At 29.9% G+C, this 13,154-nt stretch overlaps 1 protein-coding gene across 2 annotated transcripts; it reads right to left on the bottom strand.

Annotated features, from left to right (window-relative positions):
- Positions 1–159: 159 nt before the first annotated feature.
- Positions 160–3,628, bottom strand: LOC114182139 (protein KINESIN LIGHT CHAIN-RELATED 2). 2 transcript variants are annotated; one of them, XM_028068917.1, is made up of 4 exons: positions 3,441–3,526; positions 2,878–2,971; positions 817–2,778; positions 180–561 (listed from the first exon to the last, which is right to left on the bottom strand). In XM_028068917.1, the coding sequence occupies exons 3-4, from the start codon at positions 2,748–2,750 to the stop codon at positions 345–347; spliced, it is 2,151 nt and encodes a 716-aa protein (XP_027924718.1). In that variant the 5' UTR covers positions 2,751–2,778; positions 2,878–2,971; positions 3,441–3,526; the 3' UTR covers positions 180–344. The 2 variants fall into 2 exon arrangements, with proteins under 2 accessions (XP_027924717.1, XP_027924718.1); XM_028068916.1 differs by lacking the exon at positions 2,878–2,971 and having other exon boundaries at positions 160–561; positions 3,441–3,628.
- Positions 3,629–13,154: the final 9,526 nt, after the last annotated feature.

Here is a 13,154-nt window from a genome sequence, read left to right as displayed (position 1 = left end):
TTGCATTGAATCTAAAACGTGGTTAGAAGCAACTGAATTTTCTAATGGGACGTTTGATGTAGCAGTAGCAGCAGTGGTGAAAATTGAGTTTCAACATCTATTTGTATTATACATGGAATTTTGAATTTCCGCCATTTATGAATTCAATTACACAGAAAATTATGAATAACCGAAATTTCTCCTTTTCACTATAGAAAATAGCATATATGAAGTAACTTCTGTGAACATCCTTTGGTAACAAACAATTGGACAGTGGAACCTACTTCCACTTTGTTATTGTTTCCTGGGCAAATTAGAAAACAATGATCAAAATGAGCAAATGTATTTTATATACAGTGACATGTTTATAGGACCCTGATGCCATTGTTTTTCATGAGCTGAGAGTTGCTGTCAAGAAGGGTTTCCAGTGATCTTCTTGATCTCCTGTTCCTGGCCCTGCCTGCTTCTTTCAACAACTCTTCCAACCTACGTTTCTCATCATCCACATCAGGGTTTGCTGTTCCAAGTTTCTCCTCTCTCATGCCAACAACATACTCCAAAATTTCAATGGCATCATCCACTCTGCAAAAACATCACAAAATGAACAAGAAATGTCATCAAGTTATCTAATCACAAACTTCCATATATGGTAACTATTAAGTTTGTGGGTTCTTACAATAACCACCTTAAAAATCATGCAAACGATTACTTCTGATTGATTGATAGTGTAACATATTTTAAACTAACAAAGCATAATGCTTTACACTAACAAAGCATAAAAATTAAACTCTTTTCAAATCAGAATAACAAGAGCAGTAGAGAGAGTGAATATGTTACCTTCCCATTGCATCATAGGTTCCTGCTAGATTGCTGCAGACTCCTAAGGTGTCTGGATGATATGGACCATACTCTTTTTCCAATATACTCCTGGCCTCTTCAAACAGATCTGCTGCTTCATTTATAGCATAACACTGCACACAGGCTAGCCCCATTTGGTTCAAAGCAATCCCAAACAAAGCAGTTTTTTTCTCTCCGGTGGCGCGAAATTTGGCAATGGCACTTTTGAAGATGTTGTAAGAGTCAGAAAAGTTCCCCAGCATGTAATACATAACCCCCATTTGGGCCTCAATTCCTGCAACAGTGCTTTGTTGACCAGGAGCATTGGCATAGATCTTCAAGGCCTTTTTGAGTAACTTCAACCCCTTTTCCAAATCATTTATGGATTGATAGATGGCAGCAACATCTATCAGACCACTAGCAATCTCTTCTGAGGAGATCCCGGGCTTGATCTTCCCAAATATTCTGAGTGCATTTTCACAGTAAGACTTAGCCTCCTTGAACTTCCCTATCTTGTTGTAAAGATCAGCCAATCTGACATAGACCGAAGCAACTGTGGGATGATTCTCTCCTTTGGTTGATTTGAACACAGTGAGTGCTTTCTGATAAGAAAACACTGCCTCATCATAGCGAGCCAATGCTAAATAGGCATCACCAATGCTGCAATCCACTGAAGCCACATCTGCTTCATGGCCATTTGCAGCCATAGCCATGCTTGCCAAAACATAATGCTCTAGAGCAGCCTCATAATCACCCTTTGAGTCACAGATAAGCCCCATTAGTCTCCTATCTGCTGCTTCCTCAATGGAAGCAGGAGCCCCATTTCCCCTGTGAATATCAAGAGCCATTTGACACAGTTTCTCAGCATCATCAAACTGCAGTGCCTGAACATGTGCCTCAGCCACATACCGGCACGTCTCACCGAATCTTGGGTCTGTTTCCCCCAAAACCTGACCTTGAATCTCAAGACCTGCTGTGTAAAACAGCAGAGAATTCTCAATCTGACCCATCATTGCATATGTGTCACCCAATTGCATGCATCCTGCAAACTTAGCCAGTGCATGATCTTGGCCATCCTCCAACACAGGAATATCAATGGAACGCTCAAGAATGGGAATGGCCTCATTATACTGTCCTAAATTACAGTATATCGTTGCCAAGACATGCAAGCACATGACCATATCTAAACTTGGTTTCCCATCCGAACAAATCTCGAATGATTTCAAAGCTCTAAGAGCCAAATCGCGAGCTTTTCGTGGATTCTCACCTGAGGAAATCATGTCTCTTGTTTGCTTGAGCAAAAATGGTCCCAAGTCAGGATTGTCTAACCCTGCAGCAATACGCTCCTCAATCTCCTTCATACCAAGGTTCCTCCTATGCTTCCTGATGTGGTAAACACCATTTGCTTTTCTGACACCCTTTTCATTCCTCCTTGGAGTTGGCTTGGATGATCCTTCAATGACCCTGGTGGTTGGAGAAGATTGGCTGTTATTATCCTTGTTTGAAGATTCCTTGCCACGTGACACAACATCTTTCTCAGGTGTTGAGCCACTAGCATTAGCATTGCCGTTGAAATCCTCTTTGTTCTCTGTAACCACCACCTCCTTTGTAATCTCCAAATCCACAATATCTCCCACTAGATGGCCCAGTTCTGAATCAATCCTAGACTCACCATCATAGGAGTAGAAACTGGCCCTGGAAGGTGAGTGATCAGAGCTCCTCATTTCACACACATTATGATACAATTGCTCAATTGAAGTATCCACCACCCCATCAATAGCCAAATCAATTGAATCACTCTGAATGCTTCTTGGACTCAGTGTACTCCTTGGTGATGCTTGTTGAGCAAAGTTATCCTTACGGGGAGTATAACTCCCGCTAGGTTCCTCTGCTGCACTATTTACATTGAATTCATCCATAGCGAAACCAGGCATTGAATGAGCACAATAATCAACACCTCACCTAAAATCAATAAGCCAAAAAAGAAGGAAGTTAGAAACTGTTCAAAACAGGAAAACAAAAACCAGAGTTTGCAATGCAACAACGTTTGGGGTCTCGTACAAAATCAAGAGCCAATTTTCACTTTTCAGGTGCAGACCCCAAAGCCAATGATGATTTCACGGGTGCCAATAATATTTCAGAAAAAAGAATGCTCCTGTCTTAGCAGAAACAGAAAAAAAAAGAACCAAAAGTAAAAGGGAAATGAATCAAACTTTATAACCCATTACAGCAAACCAAAAAGAGAATAAAGAAAAGCCAAAAGCATCTAATTATATTCCATCTGGTTGATTGCGTGACATTGCTTCTTCCCAGATGCTACATATTCACATCACATCACAATTCACAACACAGCACAAAAAACGTATTCTGAAATTCCATCAATGTCAGTGATCAAACTCAGCACAACAAAGTAATGTGAAAGAACAAACACAATCAAGAATCAAACATTTTTTGCTGCAAATACCAGAAAGCAATGAAAATTCAGCACCAGACTTCTCATTGAGGATAACATACAAACAACAAAAGGGTGTGTCATGTGTGATGCAAGGCATTAAACACAGAACCAAAGCAAAACAACACAATCGAGACAATGAATAGGTTGTTTGTGTTTGTGTTACTATTACCTTTAGCTCTCTCCAAAGAATTTAAGCCAAAATTTTCCAAACTCCCTTGTATGGGTGTTATGCTATGTACAGATTAAGAGATATGGGTCAACATAGCTGTATCATTTGTATTGGCATGCATTTATATATGTGCATGTGGGGTGTGGAACAAGAGGGGTGTCAGGTAATGCAATTTTGAGGACATGTGAAGGGCAAAATGGGGATTGAGTTAGAATTATTGAGTTTTTGTAGATAATATTATGCATTATGATGTGTAAGAGTTGTACTTGCTCCTCAGAGTTGGAATGTTGAAGCAAAACCAAGAAGGTGACCTCTCTCCCACTCTTTCCCTTCATCTTCAACTTCAACTGCTTTATTATTCTCATAAAAGAATCCATAACTTTTCAAAGTATCAATTAAGGATTTTGCCAGATAGATAGATATGAATATATATACATGCATTATCTATTATCAATTAATGATTGTTTTTCTTAGTTGAAAAGAAATAGCTCAATTAGCAGGATCCAGAGCTAAATTAGACATGAAAAATAAATAATATGAATCATTGTTCCTTGAGCCTGAATTGATTATCACGATGTTTGGCATCAAAGTCAACTATATTATTGATCATATTGATAACATCCAAATATTTATTGTAAGAATAAATGGTCAATAAATATCTGATAATTTGCATCCAGAAAAAAAAATAATAAATTCTTTATATCAAATCAATAAACGTAAAAGTGTCTGAAACCATCAAGTATACCAATCAATTCAATTCTAATGAAAATATTCTAACTTTTGCAGTTTTAAATTTAAGTATTTGATATACAACTGTGGTATATATTTAAAATGAGAATTTTATTTATACAGTAATTTATTCTAGTTAAAAGAAAATCATAGAAAATATATACGTGGTCTTTTTTTTTCTGGTATCTTAATCTCAATCTATATATATATATATATATATATATATATATATATATATATATATTCTGTTTTTACATTTTAAATAACTGAAATTATTTCTTGAAAGTAGCTTAAATTATTTTGCATGGACCTTTAATAAATTATTATAGAGTCAAATTTATTGAAAATTTTAGAACTTTCTTTTTATTTTAAGAAAAAGATTGTTTGGTTGACTTTTAAGACATGGATTTTCTGTTTAAAATTTAGTAGATATTTTCTTATGGAGATTTACTATACGTATTTCGTCATCATTCAAAAATGAAAAAGACACAAGAATTATAACTTATTTATTTATTTATGGGTTATATATATTATTAATTTATTTATTTATTTATGTATTGGAGTTGCAGTTGAAACGTAAGAAGCATAGGTGGCGGTATTAACGGCTTTTGGAAGCGAAAAGACCAGGGACAACGGGGAATAGTAAAGTCACTGGGCGGTTTCGTGTGAGAGTGAAAGTTGGAGAGGAAAGTGACACGTGTCGAAAGTTAAAGCAATGATTGGTTGGTTTTGGAGGAATGTGAGCGTCCACGTGGACCACATTTTCAGCTGGTAACTGGTAAGCAGCAGTGATGGACCCCTCATACCAAGCCGCCAACGTGGGCCGGGCCCGGGCCCACGGGCCTACTTCCCAAAAGTTACATATTCCCTGATGAATATGTCTTTTTCTTTTTGTATTTCATCCAATTCGAACACAACAAGATTGCATTGTTATTAGAATTTAATTTGTTTTTATCTATTTTCATAAAATAATATTCATAAATTAGTTTTTAAGGAAAATATAGTACATCATGAAAGTTATTGAAATATGAAGATGGATAGATACCTATAATCATTATTCTTTACTCCAATAACTAGTTAATTTGGCGAGATTCAATTAAGTGAAAAAAACTATAAACAATATTAAAAATGTTAAGAATAATTTTGTAAAAATACTATAAATTAATGGCAAAGTTAATGTCAAATCAAATTAATAACTTTTCTTAAAGGTTATGAAACAGTGGACACATGTTTTGAAGTATTTAGTGATTGATGACTTTTTATATGAAGACCTAATTGTTTAGTGGAGGCCCTCTTTTTTCAATCACTTTTTATGTGAATATTTAATGTATTGCATAGTTAGGATTTAAGTATATATATTTAATATAAAATATAAAATTATAGGTTGTTATGCATTGTGAATTTGCTAATTTTTATAATGAAAATAAATAATACATTGATATTATGAAGTTTTAAATTATCACTAGAAAATGGTCATAGAATTTAATTTTCATGATAATGATCTTATAAATAGTATAAAATGACTTGTATTAATTGATAGTGTAAAATTTTTAAAATTGAAATACATGACTATTAATATCTTATTTTATATTTTAGTCTTGATTAAGGGTGCAAAAACATTTAAACTCAAAATTTATTGATAGTGATATAATTAAATAAATCTTTATTTTTGGTCCTTAAAATTGTAAATTAAATTACCAAGAGTTTACATGTATTCGATTTCACTTTAAAAAACGTTTATCAAACAATATATAACCTATCGCATAAATAATTTTTTAATGACATTTTTTTTTATTTAGGAGATTCCAACTTAAATATTATTTTTAATTGCCGGACCCCGCTGTGTTCGTACTAAACTAAACATTTACAAATATTTAATACGATTCTCTATACATGCAAATAAGAAAAATGAGAAAAGAATATGAATATTTAAATTTTAGTTGAGAATTGTTGAAAAGGATGAAACAAGTCAAGAGTTGTGGATTTTGTGTTGACAGGTAGATAACGTGTTTTGAACATGTTTTTTTTAATAGTTTGTGTTTCTTTCATTTAAAAATGTTCAATGACATTAAAGTTTACAAACGTAAGATTTTGTTTATGAAGTGTAAAGGGAAAAAGTTTTATGAACCTACATACATTAAGAGACAACTGGATGATTCACTTCGAATTTAACGTTTTTTTTAAGATGAAAATTATTATTGTCATAATTTGTGTTTTGAAACAGAATTGTAAAAGTAAAAAAAAAAAAATTGAACTAAACTTTTGTTCTAATCATTTATAAACATACTATTTTAATTTACCATATTTTAATTGTGTCAAAATAATTAAGTATAAATTAAGGATGATAATGTGGTACAGACTAACTTATAATAAAAAGTGCGAAGCAAGCTGAGTATTTTACTCCACTGCCTCGCTTAGGCATGTCTTACTTAACCTGGGACTCACGTGAGTTAACAGACGGGTCATCCCACACAGTTCACATTGACTTAAATATCTGGCAACAACAAAATACAATACATCGTGTGTGTTTCTTATAAGCAAGTTACTCATTATAGTTTTTTCTCTAGTTCATTCAAAAACAACTATATTGTTCGCGTTTCTTCCCTTGTTCTAATCTAGATATAAATCATTTCTATTTTCAACATACTTGTACTTAAAAATTAGGAAGTATACAATTTGAATATTACTTTTTTTTAAGAAATAAGCTTATAGAATTTTTTGTTTCTACTAATTTAATTAAATAAGAATGAGGTTATTAAAATCTTACACCTTGGTGAAAAAAATACAAAATAAATAATTTCTCATGCAGGTTGCAAGTCGGCTCGCAAACTTGCGGGCCAAACATTATATAAGTGGGTCAAAGAAATTTGCCTGCACTTTTTATGCAAGGAGGGCCAACCAAGTCCATTTTTTTTGCGGGCCAAATGCAAGATGGGCCAAAACAGGACCACATGCCTGCATTGCCATCCCAATCATAAATGTATGTGTGTGTCTTGTAAGAACTCTAAAATTAGAGACATTCTATTTCACGAGTTCCAAGTAGATAAATAAAACATACATAAACAATTCATTAAAATGTGCAGTTATTAAAGTTGGTAAAAATGGAGTTAATCCATACATAACCTTAATATCAACTTAAAAAGATATGACTTAACAAATATAAAAGGTTTATGTACATTAGAAATAAAACTCCAAAAACTCATTAAACCTCCAACTTGAACAACACTCATATGGTCTTTTCATCTCACCTGCAAACATTTCTGCTCACGCCATCATAAGGGTTATTGTAAAAGAGACATGACAATAACCCCAACAAGAAAAAGGATAAGCTAATAATAATTTTAAATATACATATATTTTACATTTATATAATAAACAATCCTTATTACTTGCAACCAAAAACACACATTCTCTAGAAAAATAAGCCAGATACATGATATATTATTCTAGACTCAATATTTCGATTTATGCATTGACTTGGACAAAAGAAACCTTACACTTGACATAAAACATCTTAGTGGATTATAGCAAAGGCCTTGGTTTCACTTGCCTTACCAACCGATCAAATTTCTCTTGACATGGTAAGTTAACCTATGGCTTTGCCAAAAGAAAAATCATACCCTTAATCTCGCCATAAGTACCTCCTTCAACTCTCACCACCTAGATTACATTACTCTATATGAGTTTGAAAGTCTAGTAGAGTTCAAGATGACTTCTGACCAACATGTATCCCTAGTCATTGCATATAATACTAAATTAACAAGGATTTACATTTCACTTTTATAAGCATACAAACATACAATTCAATACTTTCCATCTTTCCATTCCATTCCTTCACTTTCATACTTATAACAACATTACCATTCCCTAACACAATTTCTCAGCAAGTTTCTATCAATCCAAGTTTAAAATTCATCAATAAGAACTAACAGACCTGCTTAGTGTGGCCAATTACTCTCTTAACAAGTTCCTCTGGAAGGACACTCACTTAGTAACTAAATGTTATACACAACAAGCTAAGCACTATAACAAAATATAGATTTATTCGTCTAGTGCAAGTAGACTCACCCAGTGAGGCCTTCTCCCTTGAATCTCTGCCAAACTTGAATTTGGATTTTGCTTAGCAAGAGTTTGCTTGTCCATTGTGCAAGCCTCCCATGACTATTTTCCAAACCCAATTTTGGCACTTGCTCAGCGAGTCTTCATAACGCACACCAACAAATATGCTTTGCAGACAGTACCAAACAACCATATAATTCAATTAATGATTCATTCTCATTATCAACACACCTATTGCATTCAAATCAACTATTATCAACCATAGATAACAATTAAGCAAATTAAATCCAAGATTTTCATCTCAACATTCCTTTTTACACATATCACAGATTTCCTATTAGATACTTTACTCATATCAATTCAAATTAGTCCAAACAATATCCAACGATTTAAATCAAATTAACAGTGTACCAACCAATCAAAACACAATTCAAAGCACAATAAATTAGAATTAACTTTCCTTACCTTGGTTAAACAACCATTTTTTCCTCAAAGATGCTCTTTAGAGATCTATACAACACAAGATCACCTAACTAACCAATACAAATCCCAATTAGAGAAATAAGCATATCATCAAGATCATAGAATAAAGATTCACCAAGAGAAACACGTTTGAGCCACATGCATAGCCCTATAGCTGAAATGCAACCCAAAGATCTAAACTACCTCAAAGAGAGCAAAAAGAGAACTTACTTTATTCAACTCTTTGATCTAATGGTTGCGTAGAGCTTCTCGCTATAATAATCCTAATGTTCTTAATCTTCAAGAAGATGAAGATTGGAGTCACAAACCTAAGAGAGAGTATAGAGAGAAAGTAAAGCAAAAAGGGTTCTAGAGAAATAGTGATTTTACAAAAATCAACTTAAGTTATTAGAAATTTATTTATAGTTTAAATTTTTTATTAATATTAGAATGTTCTCTTTTTAAACCACCACTCCTCGTATACCTTTTTCTCTAAGTTCTCACATTTCTAATATTTGATATCATTTAGGAGGTAAAGTAAAAACTGATTACATAAATTTTGTTATCTTCTCTCGTCAAAATTTTAACAAAATTGTAATTAAATCATCAAAGTTAAAATTTGAAATAGTTTAGGAGTTAAAATGAAAAATTATCGATAATTTATATACACAATTATCTTTTCACCCATCAAGACACTCTTTAAGAACGATAAAATCATACCGAAATCAATGAGTTTTAGATAATATTATCTTAATAATATTTGTATCACGTATGTTCAAGAACAATATTAATTAATCAAAGACTAACTAAGATAACGGATCATGTCATTCAGGTAAAAAATCCATAAACATAATATTATCATGGAGAGTTGATGTCTTTGCAAAATATATTCAGCTCTATATTATTAAAATTTATTGTCTCTTTTGTATTATATATATATATATATATATATATATATATATATATATATATATTTATTTATATATATAACAACATATTTATCTTTTATTTAAGATTTTAAATATCTTTATTGAATTTTTCCTTATATTATTTTTTCTCAACTTATTAAATATCTATGTTAAAAAATTTTAGGTAAATAATTGTTACTTACGTATTTCATTTTAAGTATAATAAGAAAAAATAATCTTAATATAAATTTTGTTAATTTTATTTAAACTTCATTGAACACATTTAATCTTTATTTAACATATGTTTAAATTAGAAGGAAAATTAACATTTATGCTATTAACTTTGAAAAAAAATTTCATCCTTCTATCTTTTTTTTTGTTTAAAATTATTAATGGTTTTCTAAATTAATTTTCTTTAATAAATACCAGTTGAAAGACATGTGTGTTCCTTTTCTTTATTAATAAGTAAAAATAATAAAATTATTATTGTTTTATTATACAATTAAATATAAATATTTTTTATAATTTTATTGTAAATATTTTTTATTTTTTTGTAGATAATTTTGTAAATTTAAAAAAAAAATCCAATTTAAAAAAGTTGTTCAAAAGATAAAATTAAAAAAACAAAAGTAAACATCGAAAAAGAAAATCTCTTCGGTATATAGATACATTACAATTATTAAAAACCACACAAATGTTATCATCTTATTCATCCATTAACACCTTTCCAACTAGCTAAATTAAAATTGTTAATTTTTCTTACTATGCTAAAAATAAAATATATTATTATTTATTATAGCAAACAAACTATTTATCTTTTCTTTTGTTTTTTATATAGTTTTAAGACTGCAATATTTTCAAGATTTCAAGGGATGCTTTAACTAAAAATAAAATATATTATTGTTTATTATGTTTAGTGAAAATATCAAAAAACATATTATTAATTTCATGTTAGTTTATTGTTGGTTTTAGTAAAAATAAATAACCAAACTTTATTTTAACTATATATTACTTAACACATTAAATAAACAAAAGTATGTTACCTTTGTATTTAATAACAATTTGAGTGTTCCAAAAATGATGAGTGCTATACCATTATGGCTAAGAAAAAACTTCTCCTAACTAAGAAATAAAAATAACTTAGAAAGATTGAAGGATCTTCTCTAAAAACTTTGCACAAAATTCACTTTAATAATTGAAATCATTGGTTCAAATCATATACACTAAAATAGGAGTTCATCTCCAATTGTATGAATGGCCAAACCACCTAATTATAACCTAATTGACTATATATATACATTACATTCCATAATACTCCAAACCATATTATAAAAAAGAAAGAAAAAATATTTTCCAAACCCAACACATAACAACCTTGTCTCTCAATTATAGAAAGCCATTGATAATTTTTCTTTATTTCATCATATTTATATAATTAGTTTATAAGGAAGTGAATCCATGCAAAGTCAAAGGAACCAAATCAAGACAAAATTGGGGAAACACCAAACCTTGTGATCCTGAAACAAATTTTTAAAATAATATTTTAGTAAAGTTTGTTTTATATCTCCTTTGATATTTAATTCAAACAGTTTTTATTTTTCAAAAGGATTATTTTAAGCATCTTATTATTGTTTTTTACAATCACTGAATTAATATAGCCTCTCACACTAACATTTATCTTAAAAATAAATAAAGAGGGCCAAATCTCACCTGTTATAAAAAATAAAATAAATAAAAGGATACATATATTTTTGCTTTTATTTTTTTAAATGTTATACATATCTCTCAACTAAGTTTTTTTTAATCTAATAAAAATCAAATATTCATTTGAGTGACTAATATTTTCAACAAATATTATTTAGAAGAAGATATATCTAAATATTAAATCTCTAATTACGACATTGCCAATCAAATACACTATAAGATGTTCCCAAAATCATCAATAATACAATATCTGTCCAAATCAGTTTCATTATCAGACATTTTTTATCTTCTCACTTCACATACTTTATCTTTGTCAATCATTATCCAGGAACAAATTAAACATAAAATAATCAATATTTTAAAGAAATTGAAAACAGCATCTTGTTTCTTTTTTTTTTAAATTAAAACAACAGTGATCATGAAACTAAACAATATCCAACTTTTGAAATCAAATTTACCTTAAAAGTAAGAAACTTACGCTAAAAATTCTAAATTTTTTTTATAAATTTGTTAAAAAAATTAACAAATTTGCAAGAAAAAATTTTTTCTTGTTATTTTTCTACAAATTTTAATTGGTACATAATTTCTTCATGAGTAATTATTTTCTACAAAATTATAAAATTTACAAATATTTTCTACAAAATTTATTGCAAAATGAATTTTATACAGAAAAAATTGACAAAAATTTTCTGCAACTCTTTTTTCATAACAAAATTTATAAGTATTTCTTAAAACAAATTTCAAAACAAAATTGGCCAAAATTATAATTTTTTTTTTAGTAATGCTAAATACATTTTACTCATTATTTTTATATTGGGTAGGACTACTAATTAGTGGAAAAGAAAGATCACAGGTGAATTAGCAACTAATTCACAAAGAACTTTAAGTGGCCCCCATTAGGGTTAGGGCACAGACATGAATGTTAATTTAAATGAAGTTAAATAAAGACAAAGAAAACACCACCAGACATGAAAGGAATCTTCTGGTACTTTTATTTATTTATTTATATGATAACGGTATTTTTTTTATTCTTTTTTGAATGAGTTGTGATCTTAAAGAAATAAACAAGGGTATGAAGAAGCAAAGAGGTTATTGTTTCTGGTGATGTATAATTTTTGATAGGGAAGTAGACGTAGGATCCACCATTTCCATGACAGGGAATCTTAAAAATGATATACCAACAAACAATCTTTCATTTTCTTCTTCATTTTAACCTAAATTTTTTCCCTCTCTTTAATGGGATGCTTCCTCCATAACCACTATACCAAACAACACTATACTACGGCCTCCATTATACCTACTCAATTTTGTGAGAGAAACTTAGCAATGAAAAAATCTTTACAAAAAACAAAGTATATAAGTTAGAGATTATTTGTATTAATATGTGTTGCATTAAGTATTACGAGGTAGAGTTTGTTGTGATAATAATTTTATATATCACTTGCGGTTTATCAAAATTTAGTTGTATACAAAATTCTTCACAAATACAACTATTTATATCTATAACAATATATAAAGAGATTCTCTCTTTTGTGTCCACATTTCAAAATAGTAATTTTATCCTTTAAAATAAAATTATTTATTAAATTTTTGAAATTTGACCATTACTTTTACAAGTCTTTTATAAAACGTTCTATATGTACTTTTTTTTTATTTATCAACGGTTATTTTTTCATCTTTTCTTATTAATTTCATTTTATTTTTAATTTTTAATAAATATAATTTTATTTTATATATTAACTTAACAACATTACAATATCATTATCTACTAATATAATATCACGCATATTAAAAAATGCGTACACACAGATACGATAGCGCGTGTCTTTCCGCTAGTTGTCATATAAAGAGA

Source organism: Vigna unguiculata, chromosome 4 (assembly GCF_004118075.2).
Source record: "Vigna unguiculata cultivar IT97K-499-35 chromosome 4, ASM411807v1, whole genome shotgun sequence".
Classification (NCBI taxonomy): Eukaryota; Viridiplantae; Streptophyta; class Magnoliopsida; order Fabales; family Fabaceae; genus Vigna; species Vigna unguiculata.
Note: the sequence above shows the minus strand (reverse complement) of the source record. Positions and strands in the feature narration are given on the sequence as shown.

What these genes read in the sequence shown, in the direction of transcription:
- LOC114182139 (XM_028068916.1), bottom strand. Translation starts at nt 2,750, where the DNA reads ATGCCTGGTTTCGCTATGGATGAATTCAATGTAAATAGTGCAGCAGAG. An exon ending in ACCTATGATGCAATGGGAAG is followed by an intron (nt 562 to 816) that starts GTAACATATTCA and finishes ATGTTTTTGCAG; the next exon opens with AGTGGATGATGCCATTGAAA.